The sequence below is a fragment of the Metschnikowia bicuspidata genome (genome assembly GCF_001664035.1).
Source record: "Metschnikowia bicuspidata var. bicuspidata NRRL YB-4993 chromosome Unknown METBIscaffold_1, whole genome shotgun sequence".
NCBI classification, from domain to species: domain Eukaryota; kingdom Fungi; phylum Ascomycota; class Pichiomycetes; order Serinales; family Metschnikowiaceae; genus Metschnikowia; species Metschnikowia bicuspidata.
The window spans coordinates 178,453-196,055 of record NW_017387731.1 but is presented as its reverse complement, the minus strand read 5'-3'; the positions used below and the strand labels follow the sequence as shown (position 1 = coordinate 196,055).

At 49.3% G+C, this 17,603-nt stretch overlaps 5 protein-coding genes across 5 annotated transcripts; 3 read left to right on the top strand and 2 right to left on the bottom strand.

Annotated features, from left to right (window-relative positions):
- Positions 1-114: 114 nt before the first annotated feature.
- Positions 115-2,271, bottom strand: METBIDRAFT_35796 (DNA ligase (ATP); the record flags this gene model as incomplete). Its single annotated transcript, XM_018856654.1, has 1 exon — positions 115-2,271. The coding sequence occupies one exon, from the start codon at positions 2,269-2,271 to the stop codon at positions 115-117; it is 2,157 nt and encodes a 718-aa protein (XP_018713190.1).
- Positions 2,272-3,676: 1,405 nt separating this feature from the next.
- Positions 3,677-4,162, top strand: METBIDRAFT_90709 (uncharacterized protein). Its single transcript, XM_018859308.1, has one exon. It carries the CDS (start codon positions 3,822-3,824, stop codon positions 4,077-4,079), a length of 258 nt encoding a protein of 85 aa, XP_018713189.1. The 5' UTR covers positions 3,677-3,821; the 3' UTR covers positions 4,080-4,162.
- Positions 4,163-5,500: 1,338 nt separating this feature from the next.
- ARP9 (Arp9p) lies at positions 5,501-6,880 on the top strand (the record flags this gene model as incomplete). Its single annotated transcript, XM_018859313.1, has 1 exon — positions 5,501-6,880. One exon carries the CDS (start codon positions 5,501-5,503, stop codon positions 6,878-6,880), a length of 1,380 nt encoding a protein of 459 aa, XP_018713188.1.
- A 3,408-nt stretch (positions 6,881-10,288) lies between these two features.
- Positions 10,289-11,425, bottom strand: METBIDRAFT_9078 (uncharacterized protein; the record flags this gene model as incomplete). The annotated part of the gene is made up of 1 exon (XM_018859312.1): positions 10,289-11,425. One exon carries the CDS (start codon positions 11,423-11,425, stop codon positions 10,289-10,291), a length of 1,137 nt encoding a protein of 378 aa, XP_018713187.1.
- Positions 11,426-14,508: 3,083 nt separating this feature from the next.
- On the top strand, positions 14,509-14,964 carry METBIDRAFT_9077 (kinase-like protein; the record flags this gene model as incomplete). The annotated part of the gene is made up of 1 exon (XM_018859311.1): positions 14,509-14,964. One exon carries the CDS (start codon positions 14,509-14,511, stop codon positions 14,962-14,964), a length of 456 nt encoding a protein of 151 aa, XP_018713186.1.
- Positions 14,965-17,603: the final 2,639 nt, after the last annotated feature.

The window sequence follows — 17,603 nt, the reverse complement described above, 5'->3', positions numbered from 1 at the left end:
TTCACAAAAGCTTTTATTCTAAATTATTTTGCTTTCTCTATCTCTCCTTTGTTTATCGGATCATAATTATAACTCGCGCCTTACATGACATCCATTTTTGTTATTACCAGATATCTAGGACACATTTGTTTGCCTCTGGTAAAACTCCGAAACCTGAGAAGACGTTGTGGCATCCTCAACTCCCTTGTCATCACGCAATCTGAGAAATCTGGGGAACCTTAACGAAATACCCTTGCCGTATTCCAGATACGCGGCTTTGTAGATGGGACTCAAAGAAAGATCAGCCGTCAAAACTTCAAACACGGATGTTGGCTCGAGCCACACGTCGGGCACTGCATTAGAGTTTGTTGTGTCATAGACATAGAACGGCTTTGGAGCCGATATTTCGGTGGGCTTGAGCTTAGCATACAAAGTGGCCAAGTCTTCATCAGAAAAGCCTGTTCCGATCTTGCAAGTCGTTTCATACTCGCCGGTATCGTCATTGTATGCTGCTAAAAGAAAGCCTCCATACGAGCCAGTTCTCTTGCCTTTTCCAATGTAAGCTCCCACAACGACAAGATCGAGAGAGTCGCCAACACCTGCCAAGTAGTCTTTCTTGAGTTTGAGCCAATTTCTAGATCTTTTGGATGGTTCATAGAAGGACTCAGCCCCGTGAAGCATTTTGACCATCAAACCTTCGCAGGAGTCTTTGACTGATTGGTCCAAGAACAACTGGAGTTCATTCAAGTCGGAAGAGTTCTTGAAAGTTGCAAACTGGAACTTGCCCTCGATCGGGGTGAAGTTGTCGAAAAGACACTGTCTTCTTTCCAGCAAGGACTTGGTGATGAGCGAATCGCCGTTGAAGCACAAAACATCGAATACAAACAAACAAATATGGACTTTGATGTCCTTTTCGTCCACATCTTTTCTCTTTCTAGTCGATAGAACTTGGAAGGGCAAGATTTTCTTGGATTCCCGATCCCAAGCCACCGCCTCACAGTCCAAAAGCATGGATCTGGGCGTGCCTGTGTTTGTTTCGTCAGAAGTCTTGATGAAGTCTTTTACTATTGAAACCAAGTCGGGATAACGCTGGGACATGTCTTCCGAATTCCGGGAATAGATGCGAACTTCGCCCGAGTCAAGAAGGTGCACTTGAGCACGCTCCCCATCATACTTGTACTCGCAGGTAAACTCCTCACCTTGGAATCTATCGAGTACTTCGCCAATGGACTTAGTGGGTTTGGCCAACATGGGCTTCAACGGGACACCGGGCGTTAGCTGGCAGTGGTCTAACAAGTTGAGGATTCCATACTGGAAGGCGTTCCGGATAATGACTTCGTAGTTTGGGATTAACGAGAACGCCTCGCGAATCACGTCCTCGGCCTTTGAGAGAGAGTCGCTGTTGATGCGCTTTGCGCTTTTGTTCTCGTGGTTCAAGAACGCCTGGGCCAAGCTGACCAAGACAGTCTTTTCGGCCAAGCCTATACGCAATTTGCCCTCCAAAGAGCGGATCAAAAACTTTGCTTCGCTGCTCTTCATGTCACAGGACGTCAACATCTTATTGATGATGGAGATTTTTCTCGACTGGGAATCCTTGCCGGTGGACTTCGCAATCTTGGTGAGATTTTCAAAGACCGTGTCGACATCAAGAGCAGTGGGCTTGAACATAGGAGGCTGGCCCGACCGCGACTGCTGAGCCACTAGCCCCAAGTCTCCCACTTCCTGATAATCCTTTTTGATCTTGGCCGGTGCACGACCGTAGCATTCTCCGATGGCCTTGATGAGAATGGTTTCGCCAAGGCCAAGCTCCAAGTCGGGCTCATAATCCGGCCCAAGCCTGTTGATGAAGAGGTACACCACACGCACCAATTCGTCAGGCGACTGGAACTGCTCCAAAATCTCGGTGAAAAACTCCACCACTATGGCGGTCATCTTCAATCTGCCCGGCTCGGCCTCGATGCGATCGAGAACGGCAGTGAGCTTGGCATACGGAATCTTGGTGGTGGAGGGAGCAAGAATCGGGTGTTTATGGTTTTCCTCCGACAATTCAATCAATTTTTCCGCCTCTTCTTTGACGCTTTTCGGGCCCGGCGAGTCTGCAGGGTCTAACACAGGCTCCGTCGAGACTTCGGGGTTTTCTGACGAGTTTGCAGCAACATTGGGCGAGTCCTCGATCTTGGTTTTTCTGGCCTTGCTGGCAGGAGACGGCTCACGCGAAGATTTTCTTTTGGTGGTCTTGGCGGGGCTTTTGGACAGATCACTAAAAAAGCGGAGAATAGACTGTTGACCCATGTGACGAGGGTGAAATGTAGACGTGGTGGCAAGAGGTGTGTTTAATGGGAGGACGCGTCTTGCCAATACTCGAAGCATCTCCGCGTCGTGCCAATGACGAAATGAAGTAAAGTCGTGGGGTGCTAAAAGCGCTGCTACTGGGGGATAACCGGTGTGCTTGTTCGAAACTTAACGCCTGCAAAGTCCGTGCTAATTGAAACGCCAGAAATCTGCTCCGTTAAATTTTGGCAAGACACGAATGACGGATTCTGAAGATAATCTCTGGATATGGACTGGGTGAATTATAGTGCGACACGCAGTGTTCGTGCAGGCAGCTGGATAATTTGATATATCGCAAGAGTCGGGTATTGGATACTAGGAGTAGTCTAGAATTGACACCACTCGTCGCGGGGAAAATCTATTTTTGAGCACAGTGTTATTTATTGTGAGTGGGGGGAAGACAGTTTTGTGCCCCATGAATTGCTGTTATATCGCTGATGTTGGGGCCCTTGATTAGTCAGAAAACAGGAAAATGTACAACATTTAGACAGTACAACCCCAGAAGAGACTAAGAAAAAAAAAGATAATTCTTTTTTCATGCGACATTTATATTTGCTTTCTAATTGCTTCATTTCGCCTAACATCGTTGTGTATGTCGAATCAGTGTGTGGGACAAGTAGACCTGGCTCCCGGTTGATCGATTCGGTTAAGTGCCAACCTCTCATTTCAGATTTTTTTTCTTTCTCTTTTTGTGAGTCAAATGTTGGAACTTATGTCAGCAATTTCAAGAGCATCCCAAAGTAGAAGAAAGTAAAACCTGGAAACAAAAGATTTGTGAGCGAACGCCGGATTGGATTGCCAGGTACAAGCTTATTGCAGTATTTATCAGAAAAACATCAAATGACTTTTTAAACGGATGTTTAGAGACGTTTATTTAGTCTAATAATTTTTAATATTTGTGCCTTTAAATCATGACCCTTCAGTGACTTCTTGAAACGTTTTTACACTAGCTAGTAATCAGAGTTAACACCCGTCGATATTGAAGAGGAAAGTTTTTTGTAATGCAGCGCCTCAGCTGTGTAGACCACCACTTCTCCTCCGTTTTCAAAGCTCAAATGGTAATATTTGTGGAATGATTTTAGCGGCTAATTTTTCTGGACTCTTTGAAAGCTGATGTGCTTGATGAAGACTTGCCCTTTTCACTACACGGCCAAAAGATTTGTGAGCGTGTAAATGTTTGCTGAATTTAGCATGAATGAAGTCACCGAGACATTTAAGCATCTACACAGAAGGCTCAAATCCCCGAAGCAAGAAAAAAAAATTAATACACCACTTCAAATGCCGCTCTATGAATTCGCTGCATATGACGAGCAGGTTAAAAAGTTTGGCAACTTGTAATTGATTGCACGGGCTCCATTTTTGGCTTTTGAATCACCAAAAAATAAAGACATATACGAAGAGCTCGAGTCTTTTTACAAACAGCCATGGAATACTGATGTAGGGTGCCCGGGCTCCAGAACTCGAAACTTTCAATGTTCACATGAACTTTGCTGTCATCTCCAGTCATTGTCATGAACCAAGGGCCCAGGTCATGGCAACACAGGCAAGGATTCACGTATTTAAAACCACTGAAGCAATTAAAGCATGCGCCGTTTTTGATTAATCTCCGTGCGCCTGTAATATTGTTCATTTTCTCTTTTCTCATTATTGTAAAACAATTTCATAACCATACCGATGCTCTTTGGTGCGGCTGCAAACTAGAGATACACTTCAAAACCCAAAGGTCCGGTCCCATTGTGTACCTGGCAATGTTGGAATTAATCTGGTGAAAAAAGGCTTCACACTTTTCTCTCAGCAAGGTGGGGTAGGCTCCCATCATTGAAATGCGATATCTGCTTGCCAAAATTACTCTAACCTACCTCATTCCAGGGTTCCGTGTTACTTTGAAAAGAGTTTTGCAAGATTCTGGCCCAGTTTCTTAACCATTTTTACTTTTAGTCAAGTGCTCTGCAAGAGTAGCACTGTGCACTTGTTGTTCTGCAAGTTACTTCCGATTTATACAGAGTGGCGTGACCGTGGGAGGGGGGGGGGGGAGGCCTGGAAACCCGAAATCCAAGGCTAATATCTCGTCCCTATAGCCCTTGTAAATTCTTGCTGCGTGTGTCAGCTCTTCTTGCTCTGATGGCTCCAGCTTGTATGCTTATGCCTGACCCAGTTCCACCATGACGAAAACCCCGAACGTAATTCCGTAATTCCATGGTTTGGAAGCAAAAAATAATAGTAAATAGCAAATAAGAAATTTAAAAAGCCAATAGTGACTAGCAAGTTCAAATGCAACCACCAACAAGCAAAAAGTCAAGTTCCAAATCCACGTCATGCCGATGTCCCGCCTAACTGCATAAAGAGCTTTGCTGGACAAGGCCAGTCCAAATCAGCCTATTCACCGGCATCAGTTTGTCGCAACGTAAATTAGAGCCAGCGTCGCCTAGTTCCAGGACGACTGGAAACTTGGGATCGGAAAGCGCAAATTGCAATGCTGCTACTCAGAAAAGCACATCATGAACTTAGGGGTCCCTTAATGAGAAGTCCAAACTTCATGGCACGCAAAGTCCAAGCCTCCAATCTGATGAAAAAGTCTTGAGCACTACAAACCCGAGACACTGCACTATACAGCAAAGACACAGCACTATGAAGCAACGCCACAACACTACAAATCATAGCCACAGCACTACAAATCATAGCCACAGCACTACAAATCATAGCCACAGCACTACAAATCATAGCCATAGCACTACAAATCAAAGCCATAGCACTACAAATCAAAGCTTAAGCACTACAAATCATAGCCATAACACTACAAATCATAGCTTAAGCACTATAAATACAACATGGACCAAATCCGATCACCATCAATCTCAACATGGGTTCATAACCACAGCACTTCGACGGGCACTTGGATAAAGCTAGCTGTCACGTGGTATCCGCCATGTAGCCATCCCTCACGTGGCAAAAGGAAAAAAACTTCCGTACAGGGAGAGTTTTTTTCCTTTCCTTTTTTCCCTCAAGGGTTCTTAGAGAATAGTAGTATTCTAAGGATCCGAAGTACCGTACATACTTGAATTGAGAAATCTGATGCTGAAAGTAGCCCAGCCATTCGCACCAGCACCGCGGCGCGCCGCGGTCGTGCCCCCACCACCACTGCCTGGAGCATCAACAACTGCCCTCCATAACTTCGCTCTTCCAGTGCAAAATGCCTCTTTTCCGCGAAGAAAACTTTCTTCTCGTCCACGTGGGCTCGCACGAGACAAGGGTGCTTTTCGGCTTGCACGAGTCTTTGGCCCCGCCCAAAATCTCGCTCCCCACGGTCGTGTACCATGACCAGGCGACCAGCCAGTATCGGGCGTCAAACCCCGCCGGCGAATACGCCGAAATCCACCCCGTTGTCGGGTCACGTGTGGCGGACATGGGCGGCCTCAAGGCGCTCCTCAAGTTCGTGTTGCAGCTGGTGATCCGCAAAAACCCGGTCTTGACGATCAACCAGATTCCCATGTTGTTGCTCACGCCGTCCGTGTCCTTGTCACGTGAGGCCGTGGAGGACCTCACCCGGTTTGTGTTCGAGACCTTGGAGCTCCCCGCGTTCAATGTGTTGGACTTGTCCGTGGCCGCGTCGTACGGGCTAGGGTCCACGGCGTCGGCGGTGGTGGTGAATGTGGGCCACGAGGCCACGCAGATCGTGCCTGTATTGGGCGGCTTGCCCCTCAAGTACGCGGCCCGCCGCTTGCCCGTGGGCGGCAGGACCATCGACGACGAGTTGCGCAAGATCTTGCCGCAGTTCTCCGCGCCGCAGCTCGCGGCGTTGAAGCACTCGCCCATCTACGAGGTCATGGTGGACCACGAGGACTCGTTCTACTCGCACGCGGACTTGAGCGAAGAGAAGCAAGGCGACGGCGACGCGGACATCGACATAGCCAAGATCGTGTCCGAGGGCAACGGCGCGCCGGGCGCTTTGGCGCCGGCCGAGGCCGCCGAGGGCAAGCCGAACTGCGAGTTGCAGACCAACAGCTTCTCCTTCGAGGGCCAGATGCTCTCGGTGGGCAAGGAGCGGTTCCAGGGCGCGCAGAGGCTCGTGGCGGCGCTCGCAGAGGGCATCTTCGCCAGCTTGGCGCAGGTGCCGGACTTGGACAAGCGCCAGGAGTGCTACGACAACTTGGTTTTGGTGGGCGGCACCACCAACATCGCGGGCTTGAAGCAGGCCGTGGTGCTCGAGCTCTGCCGGCGGCACGTGGCGCGGCCGCCGCCGCCCAAGGGCTCCCGGCGCGAGCCGGCGGGCGTGAGCTCGGCCATTTTGGCGTACCAGCTGACCAGCGACATGCCCGAGCCGGCGGGCGACCACAGCGGCGGCGCGCAGGTGCCGTCGTCCGTCAAGTTGATCAAGTACCCGGAGTACTTCCCCGCGTGGAAGCAGCCCAAGGAGAGGGGCGGCTCGTGGTCGGAGGTGTACTTCCTCGGCGCCCAGATCTACGCCAAGCAGATCTACGGGGCCAACTCCAACTACGGCGGCGACTCGTTCATGGACGCGGAGATCTACGACGAGCGCGGCCCGCAGGCCATCTGGGACGTGAGCCTCTGATGGGCGCGGCGGCGCGACGGAAAACGGACGGCGCTGGCCGGGCGCGCTGTGGCGGGGCGGGTCTCCAGGCAGACGCCCTGCGACGGAAGCTTGCGTGGCTCTGCGCGGGCCTTGTCTCCGGCTGTCCTGGAGAACCGGCGCGGCGAAGCAGACTGCCCGTGGCCCCGGAACGGGTCTTGGCCCCAGACCTGGGTTTGTCCTTAGAACCCCTGGAACAGGCGTGCTACGTGGCATGCTTGTGGCTCCGGCGACTTAGTTTTCCGAGGGCCCGTCTGCCCGGCCTGCTGGCCGGCAGATCGGCCAGGCTGCTGTTGGGCATGAATCAACTCCACGGAGACCAGCAGTGAGTCAGGTCATTAGGTGCGTGGGGGGCCCATCGAGTATATACAAAAGGCGGCGAAGCACACCCGCCAGTGAAGAACGTTGACTGGAACCTATTTGGGCAGACTGGGCGAGGGTAGGGCACACGAAAGTGTCGTTGCAGATATCCAGAGCCTTGCAGACGACCGTAGCGAAGCAAGGGGGTTGTGGCAGCTCGCAGGACCTAGTTTGCGGGTGGCGGTGTCATGGGACGATGGTGGTTCTGGGACTATGCTTTGGCGCTGCTTGCCCGGAACTCAGCGACCCCCAGCAACAACATGCGTAAACGTACCGCGCCGCCGAGTATGTTCTATAGAGCGGTTTTGGAAACAGAGCGGAAAAAACCATCGGGCCGGTCCGTCGGTCACGCCTGCTACAATGGCTCGTGCTTCCTAATCTGACTGTTCATACACAGCAAGCCGATTTCGGATACGGGCAAGAAGAGAGATTCCTCGGTCGGAATCCCTATCGTCAATCCTTCCGATTGATCAAAGCACGAACACAACAGAAAAAGACATAGCCATGGAGCCGACCGCGTCTACGAATAGACAACCATCCGTTAGCGACCCACATGTAAAAAATGGTCCGTTGTTACGATCAACGGCTATTCTGCTTCATAAATCTTGTTTCAACACCAAGGCAATCCAAGGCATGGGTAAGGTATGTTTGTTGCCGATGAAGATCCCGGAAAAAAGACACATCGTTAAGTTAATTACCATCCGGTCGTCGGGAGACAAAAGTACCTTGCCTCGTCGGAATGCAATAGAATTGATGTATAGACTACCTCTGACTCATCCATTCCCGGCAGTCCATGGCACTCAACTGGATTATGATGGTGGCAAACAAGACTCAAAGAGGCAGAACCAGAAAGTCAGAAGCTTTAACCAGGCTTTTCTGCGAAAAAAGAGCCAGGTGCACCAAATTCTCTACACTCTGAAAGAAAACGATATGGACATCGACCTGGGGGAAGGAAGAACTGGGGAAACCATGGACGCCAATACTGGAACAAGGATGATAGTGTAATAAGTGCTTTTGTATGTGCTAATATAAGACCATATCCGCTACTAAATGTTCATATGTGCTCATGCATCTGATAATGTATGATGTGATACTAGGAAATGCTATTTAGGGCGATCTTATATTAAGTATTATTATATGTGCCGGTGTATGTAATATGTGCTACTATATGTGCTACTATATGAAAGGCTGTTCAAGGTATTACTATAAACTGTTATATGTGCTATTTTGTACGAGCAAATACATTGTGCTATTGTATGACATGCTATCCAAGATACCATATGTAATGCTCTTCTATGTGCTGATGTATGTATGAATGTATGTACTAAATGTGCTAATGCATGCGCCACTCTACGATGTGCTACTCTATGGAATTGTTTTCTAGGTCATACTGTATCAAGAGCTATTGTGCTGATGTGTTCTACTAGAATGTACTATATTAATACTGCTATGTGATATTATATGTGCTGATGCATGTTCTACTAGAATGTATTTCAATAAATACTACTATATATGTGCTAATTTGAGACCATATGTGCTACTGTATGAAGTGCCGTTCAAGGCGATACTATAGCAAATATATGTACCATATCTGCTCCTATATGCGCTACTGTACGTGATACTATACGTGCTAATTGATGTCCTAATAAAGATAACTCGAAGGGATACTATATGCGCTAGTGTATGTAATATTTCTGCCCATATTCCAAAGGTTACTCCATGAGGTTCTAGTATATGCGCTAGTAATGTTGATGTCGGTGATGCTCGCTATGGAGGCTGCTCTGCTCCACTTGGGAGTTCTGGAATCACATCCGGCAAATCGGACTGGACAAAAATATTCTTAGGGCTTGCCCTCTCACCAAGCCCTGCACGACCATCCGAAATCACTGATTTCATTTCTCAGCTATTCCCCTTAATGGACCAACCAAACAGCCTTCTGTGTAGACCCCCTTCTCATTGTTCTGGCTTTGATATCACAGCACGCTCTTCTGCCCTAGTCGCTTCATTTCCCTAGACAAAAGATATAGGTATCTGGATCATTCTCGCTATGCATTTGAACACTCCAATGCATTCTTTGCGCTCCACTGTCATGAATCCCCCCACTCAATTCTCATGCATTCTCTTCACTTCTCGTGCCTTCTTCCAATGATTATTGTTGTGCTTACTCAGTAGTACATACGTATGGCCGCGGCGCCGGTGTTTCTGTCCCACATACCTGCTAAACTAGAATCGGCCCAGCCAGAAACCCAAACACGAGTGTCCTCGGAATCCTCACCATTCTCTTCATCTATTCGCGGCCACGCCTGCTATTGTCTCTGGCGGCTGATCTCCCCAACTCGTCCCAGTCATTGCCGTTATCGCTCTCCTCTTTTTGTCCACGCTTCCTTCAGAATACGCGTCCTCGCTGTCTTCTTCACTGTGATGTCTTCGTCTGACGGGTCTTTGTGCGAGGCCTCGCCCAGACTCTTTGTCGCTCTCACCGTCATCGGTCAACAACGCCGTTTGCCACCAGAGATAAGGCAAAAGGACCGGCCGTGATGGTCTTCATAAGCGCACCCCAATTCAAGCACATTTGTCCTTTGCTGAAAGAAATGTCAGCATTGGTAACCAGTTCTTGATGTCCTCTAGCAACTCCAGTGGGATTGTGGTGATATAGGCTTCAAGAAGTCTTTGGAGACAAATCCAAGTCAAGGTTCTTCAATCCAGACTGGACAAGCTCGCACCCACCAGACCCGGCGGGCCTAGGCTGGAATGCATGGGCAAAAGCGGCTCTCTGGCTTTTTTTAAGACGCCGTTATCGGCAGAGCCTCAAGCGGGGCCACATCCAGAAACCAAGGAGCACCGGAACTGGCCAAGGTCTCCACATGATGCATTTGGTTAGGGGCATCGAGTGCAGGCTGGCCCAGAACCAGACCCACCATTCAAAACTGGACTCACCATTCGATACTGGACACACCATTTGAAACTGGTACCACCACCCAAACCACACCCACCACTCAAACCAGACAAGCGGCACGCCCGGGCACCCACTCACTTACCCACGTTGGCAAGAAACTTCGAGTAGTTGGCCCTTGTGCCGAGCACCGATTGCTCGCTCAGCACAGACATTGTCCGGCCGAGAAAACCGGCGTTTCCCGGCCCACTCTTTTGGCCATGCACAAGGGCTCCGTCCGCAGGGAGACCAGGGACCGAAGAAACTGCCGCCGTCCCAGCAGAATCGAGCCTTGTTTTGGGAGACCCAGCAGAGTTGCGCCTTGTTCTGGGGGACCCAGGAGAATCGAGCCTTGTTTCGAAAGACCCAGCAGAGCCGCGCCTTGTTTCAAGAGACCCCGCAGAATCGGGCCTTGTTTCGAAAGACACCCCGCCGTTGTCTCGCAAAAAGACATGTGACGACGGCCGAGGGGGTTCCTGTGGGTACGCAAGTCTGCGGCCGCTCACACCCCCCATCCCCGTGGCCGGCAGCGCCAAACCCGTGTCTCTGGCTGCAGGCAGCAGGAGCTGGCCGGTGGCCCGGTTATCTTTGGGATGGGCCTCGTCTCGCACACCCTCGCTGTCCGAGCCATGTCTCCTAGCACCAGGCCGCAGAATCACAGGCCGCAGAATCACAGGCTGATGCGGAAAAACGGCGTCCGAGCAGGCCTTGTGCAGGGAGTCCCGAACGGGAACCACAAACGACGGCACGTGGACGGGGCCCGGGGCACAGGGCCCTGCTTTCGGTCGTTGCCGAGACGGAGAGCACGGGGTTTTCCGGCCCGGCCCGGCGCCTCGCTCCGGCGACCGCGGCTCAGGAACCAAGGCCGAGGCCCGGCGATACGAGCGACCGGGCCGGTTTTGTGGGCCCGGGGCTACGGGGCCATGCTGGAAATTGGCCGCCACACGGCGGGCCATCCCGGCAAGGTCGTGCGCCTGGACGGGCCCGAGGCCGGCGAGCCACGCCACGGCCACAAGGAGTGCCAGCCACAAAAACGCCGCTTTCAAGAGCCGCGCCGTGGCGGCCGTGTAGTATGCCACGGTGGGCACGGCTAGCTGGAGCACGTACGTGGCCAACATGCCGAGCACGAAGGGCGGTGCTTTTTCGGCGAGCCGCTGCAGGACCGGGCGGCCAAAGAGGACCACGGCGGCTCCTGGGGCCGGGCGTGCCTGGGCCGCAAAAACGGCGGCGGGCATGTGCTGGCGGGCTTCTGACTATGGGTGCGGCGGATTGCAAAAAACAGCGCAGCGTCCGGATCGCCTGGGGTCACGTGTCGTGTTCCGGGCGGGGGCCGTCGATCCAGAAACACAGAAGCAGGCGCACGAGCACTTGCACTTGTTGTGGAAAAAACGTCCTTGTTGTGGAGAAAACGTCCTTGTTGTGGAAAAAACTCTTGTTGAAAGAACGCACTGGTTGTGGAGAGAACGCACTGCGGGGCATGGCTGCCCAGCGCCGCAGGTGGGTTCTGGCGATGCGACTGTTTGTTGATAAGTTTCTGCATTGGGACACGGCCGCGTGGAAAAAAAAAAAAAGACGGACAAGATCTGCGTTTGCGGCGTCGCGCTTCCGGGCCCTGTCGGCCGCCACTGCTTGCAAGGCGTTGTTGGGGCGGCAGCCGGGCTGGATGGGTATGCTGCTGGGTGCTGGAGCCTGGCGGCCATGTTCCAGATATGCATGTTGCAGCCAGTGCCCGCGTGTGTGCAGGAACAGGCCCTGGCCACGGTGGCTGGCGGGACCGAGTCCGGGACCGGATGAGGGCGTGGGAAAAAAGGCGCCTTTTTCTAAAGGCAGATGTGTGGCGGAATCCATTTCTGTGTGTTTCAAAGGTTTTTTTGGCTGGGAAGTGCCTGGCTCATCGCGAGCGGCTTTGCGGGACATGGACCTGTTGGCCGCCTTCTCATTGACTCCCGAGGAGAACATCTGGAACGGTGTTCTTGAGTATGTGCCCTCGTGGATGATGGAGAAAAATGTTTCGGTGGGGCACGAGCCATACCTGGCCCAGCGGGCGGAAGCGCATACACAGCCATGCGCTCACGCCTAACCTAGTGGTGTTGAGGAGGGGTGTTATATGATTTACACATCCTACAGGTTTTTCCAATTCATTCGAGCAGAGAAGGAAATGGGTTTTGTCTAATACGGCCCGACGTGTTCCGTTGTGCTGGGCCTGGACGTTCTTTTGGGACGTGTCTCTGGGGTGTTCTTCTGAGTATGGATGCTGGGTATGTGAAGTATTAGATTCTGATATTGACTGTGAGGTATTGGTTGTTGGGTGTTGGTTGTGAAGTACGGCCGTGAAGTATGGCTGCTAAGTATGGCTTTAAGTCCTGGATGATAAGCATTGGCTGTTAAGTATGGCTTTCAAGTCTTGGATAAATACGGGCTGTTAAGTTTTGACTGTGAAGTATTGGCTGCTAAGTCCTGGCTGTTTAATACTGGCCTCAAGTCCTGGATGATAAATACTGCCTCTTAAGCCCTGAAGATAAGTACTGGCTGTGAGGCATTGGCTGCTAAGTACTGGTTGCTAAGTACTGGCTGCTAAGTACTGGCTTTTAAGTATAGCTGCTATGACCGCATTCCCATTTATTGCTCTGAAGAAGGTTGGAGAGCAGAAAAGGGTGCCGAATTCTCAATTGCACACCTCAGAGTTACATCGCGTGCTATTCAGGTCTGCAAGGATAAAACAAGGGCTATCCCCCTCAATTCGTTATTCTCAAAATAGTCTGCGACTGTCTCGACCAGCTCATAGGAGCCAAATTTCTGGTGCATCACTAACCTTTGTGGTTGGTTGCAATGATTAATTTAAAAAGCATTTTCCCCTCAATCTCCAGGCCATGCAGCAAAGACATGTGTTCACACGATTCTATTGAATCAGGTGGCTAATCCATGAGGTGCTCTGTAAATCTCCCGGAGCCGGTGACTGAATCAGTCGCAAGAGCTTGGAAGATTTGTGCTCTTCCCGTTATCATCTGCATGACTCTCTTTTGAAAACGATCGTATCTCTGAACTCGCTGTTGTAGACATGCGCGAATATGCCTTTCAAAAGGTGACGTATCTTGAGGTGGATGTGGACAGAGCTCATTATCTCGTCTTTATATGGACCATCCAGTCAGTATATTCTTGGTTTCTTCTGGTTTTCCCCGGGACAAAATCAAAGATATCGCTGTCCTAAAACAGGCGTTTGCTTTCTTGCTCATTGCGGCTCAATGACGCAGAGGTATATTTCATGGCTACGTATTTTGTTTCCTGAGCTGGGAATGCAACAGATTCAATTCATTTCGGCAAATGTACAATATCTTTGGTAAAGCGCCATAGTTACTACTTCCTTCCAAGCGTCAAAGTAATTAGTTTTTCGTAGCGGTACATGTAGAATGTAAAAAACGCTGACCCGATTGGGGTGTCAAAATCCCTTTTTGAATTGGGCGAATTTCTAAAAAAATGATCTTCTGTCTGGATAACACCATATCCATGTGATGAACTACTCTGATCTCATGGTGGAAAATGTACTAGCTGACATGCTTTTCGAGAGTGGTTTGCAAGATCATTGTCTGCCCCATAGACCATTTCTTTTGTTTCTCGGGCCCGCGAGTTAAACTTGTCAATTTCTCGAAAATGTATTTCAAAAAAGCCCATTCCTCGGGAGATATTGCCCGTTTTCTCGTTAAGCTGCTGTGGGACAGAACTTTAATGTTTAGATTGACATGACGTATTCAAGAGCAATGTTTAAACGTATCTTTACTCTCTTCGTCAACGCTTACTCGATAACTTTGGTTTTGCTTGCAGCATTTTCGGCTAGGATACCATTGAGATTACATCCGCATTATCTGCAAACACAGGTAGTTCTATGGTCTGTGCTATAGTCAATGATGACAGAGCATGTCAATTTCTCAGGCAAAACTGAGGTAGGAAAGGTGCCCAATCCAGAGTTAATTGAAAAGATAGTTCAAGTTTTTCTTGCTTGTGCCAAAGAGTAGGGAAAAAAGAGGCCTTAACCAAAGTATTATCAAATTGAGGATCAGATGCATTTGTTGATGTACCGGAAGCTCGATATCCACCTTCTTTAGGACATTCGTAAGGCTTGCGGTCAGAGTTTTTGATAAAGTCGGGCGTTCAAACCACCCTGAGCCGTGAGTTGTTTTCCTTTTCTTCTCCTGGCTGGGAAGAACAAGGTCATGGACAAGAATTTATAGTGATTTGACTGCTTGAATATCCCTGAATAAAAGCCGTTTATCAGAGCCTGCTTCAGAAATTTCTGTAATATAGAGCAAATTCCGCCTATCAAATGTCTGTGAGCCACGCTATTGAGAGAAATCAGCGTCGCTTGGAGTTAGAAAGCAAACTAGCCAACGAAGAGGCGGGAATGAGTGAAGAACGCAAAAACAGACAGTTGCAGAACCTCGGAAAGAAGGAATCCCAGTTTTTGCGTCTTAGGAGAACAAGATTGTCCTTAGAAGATTTCACTACGGTGGAAGTCATTGGAAAGGGTGCGTTTGGTGAAGTCCGCTTGGTTCAAAAGCGTGATTCTGGTAAGATATATGCGATGAAAACGCTTTTCAAGGCTGAAATGTACAAAAAAGACCAGTTGGCTCATGTGAAGGCTGAAAGAGATGTTTTGGCTGGAAGCGACTCACCCTGGGTGGTCTCTTTGTACTATTCCTTCCAAGATGCTGTCAACTTGTATCTTATCATGGAGTTTTTAATCAAGCGCAGTCATCTAGAAGCTGATCCCTGCTTTTGACATATCGGAACTAAAATGCCAAACTATCAAATGTTCTCTCATTACTTCCAATCAATTCCCTTAGATCTACCTCCCAGCTGACTTTTGCTGGTGATTCCGAATAAAAGTTTTTGACCCCGGGTAATCTCTCGTAGGAGAAATGCCTCCTGTTTCATATCCAATGGCTTTGAAAGTAATGTGACTATATAGTGTCTGAAGTGAGAGCTGTATCGAGATTGGGACTGGCAGAGTGACTATTGGCTTTTCTTTCCGACAAAAGCCATGTTTGGATTCTTATAAGTACACGAGATGTGTCGTTTTTGAGTCTAGCACGCAGAGAAACAGTTCACTTCGAGTTGTCGTGAAACAGATGTGAAAGCCTTGAATATCGCAAGTCAAACGCCGGAGAAGCGCTGAGGACAATACCTAAGATTTTGAGGTAAGCCTAGCAACCCATTCTACTATAGGTATTTCTCACCTCGAAAAGAGTAATCAATTGTCGGGTACGAATCATTTAGTATATGGACTCTAGCACAAAAAAAAACGCACATTTTTTATGCTGGAATCAATTGTTTAATCGTCATAAATCTGGTTAACTAGAAAACCATACGCCAGAATCTCATGAGCCAAGTATACTGAGTATCTGAGCAGAGTGTCATGTATCTCACACCCTATAATTTTCGATACCACTATCACCATATCTCTAGTATACGAGAATACCACAGTGCATAGTATGGTCATGCACGTTTGGGACTATGCGGGACATCAGAATCTGTATTACTATTTTGATCACTCATTCTTCCACAACCATGCAACTCTGTTCTTCATCCAGAGGTCACGTGAACGGAACCCCGAGGACTCCAGGAAATATACAGTCAGTTGCTCAAAATGATATCTGACGGAACTCACAATACTGGAAGTGCATACAGTCATATATGCGGGACCATCATTGTGAAGCTGGTACCCGGGACCTTAGAATATACTGGTATACCAGAACATCTTGGATGGTCATATCCCACATATGTACTAGAACATCTCAAATGATGAAACAGCCCATATTGCGTACTAAAAAATCCTAGATGCTGATAGGTTGAGATAGATGACACGACCGTATGGTAGTTGAGACGTACTCTGAGGCGAAGCCACTCTCTCAGTGGTCAGCCATATAAGACATCAAAAACTTCATGTCTCCTTTTTTTCCTACTTTACGGGAAACACCTCTTCATAGGTTTACATCTTGATTGATTCCCGTTAGCATAAGCTAAGCTTCACTGATGTGGTCCATACCATGTTACTGTTCGTTCACGTGTTTTCACCACCCCTAGATGCTACCAAGAAAATCCCGGTATACGCATACTAAGACTGTCTACAACATGGACCAAGGCTCTGGGAGGCTTATAGTTTCAAAGCAGACTTCAGCATTATATAGTCCATGTTTTATGCCAGACCATTTTGGATGGTCATATCATACATTTTGTATCCTAGAATATCTCAAATAATAGTATCATACATCTTGGATACTAGTCCATCTTAGATGTGATATCATACATCTTGTATCCTAGAATATCTCAAATGATGATATAGCCAATATTGAATACTAGAACATCTCAAATAGAAACATCATACATCCTAACAATATCATACTTCGTGTATCTTAGAACACCTCAAATGATGATATAGCCAATATTGGATACTAGAACATCTCAAATAAAAACATACATCTTGTATCCCAGCCCATCTCAAATAATCTCATACATCTTGTATCCTAGAACATCCCAAATGATTATATAGCCAATATTGGATACTAGAACATCTCAAATAAAAACATACATCTTGTATCCCAGAACATCTGAAGAGGATATGACCCAAGCTGTTTACCAGAACATCCACACCACACTGCCAGATTTCAAAACAGTAGTGGAGGATCGGGCCTGCAGGGACCCGATACCTGGTGCAGATGAAAACCAGAGGCATGACCACAACCCAGGCCCCTCTGTCCCCAAACCCAGCCACCCCTATAAAACCAGGGACAGCAATTCCAGCGCCGCCCAAGCCAAAGCCCCCCTCCGCCTTGCCTTTTTTTATATACCCAGAACAGTTTCTGGGGGCTGCCATTTATAGCGACGCCAGCAGCGGCGGTCGTGCGCGCACCGCGGCCAGTGCTCACCGGCCTTCTGGGCCTGGCACCAGCCGTTTTTGCCACCACCCCCAGCACCCTACATAGCCCGTAAATCGTAGAAATGGCGCGCCAGAAAGTCGTGCTCGTCACCGGCGCCTCGTCCGGCATCGGCTTGGCCGCCGCAGTGGAGTTTGCAAAAAGAGGCTACAAGGTATACGCGTGCGCCCGGCGTCTTGCACCCATGGCGCCCTTGGAAGCCCACGGCATTCACACGCTTGTCTGCGACGTGACACAAACAGACGCCGTGGCCAGAATGTGCAGCCACATCAGCAGCGACAACGACGGCAGGCTCGACATTCTATACAACAACGCCGGCCAGGCCTGTACCATGGCGGCCATGGACGCGACGGACGCCGCGGTGGCACAATGTTTTGCAGTCAACGTGTTTGCCCCCATGGCGGTGACGCGTGAATTTGCAGCCTTGCTCATCAAGGCCAGGGGCACGGTGGGCTTCACGGGGTCGGTCAGCGGCGTGCTCCCG

What these genes read in the sequence shown, in the direction of transcription:
- METBIDRAFT_90709 (XM_018859308.1), top strand. Translation starts at nt 3,822, where the DNA reads ATGAACCAAGGGCCCAGGTCATGGCAACACAGGCAAGGATTCACGTAT.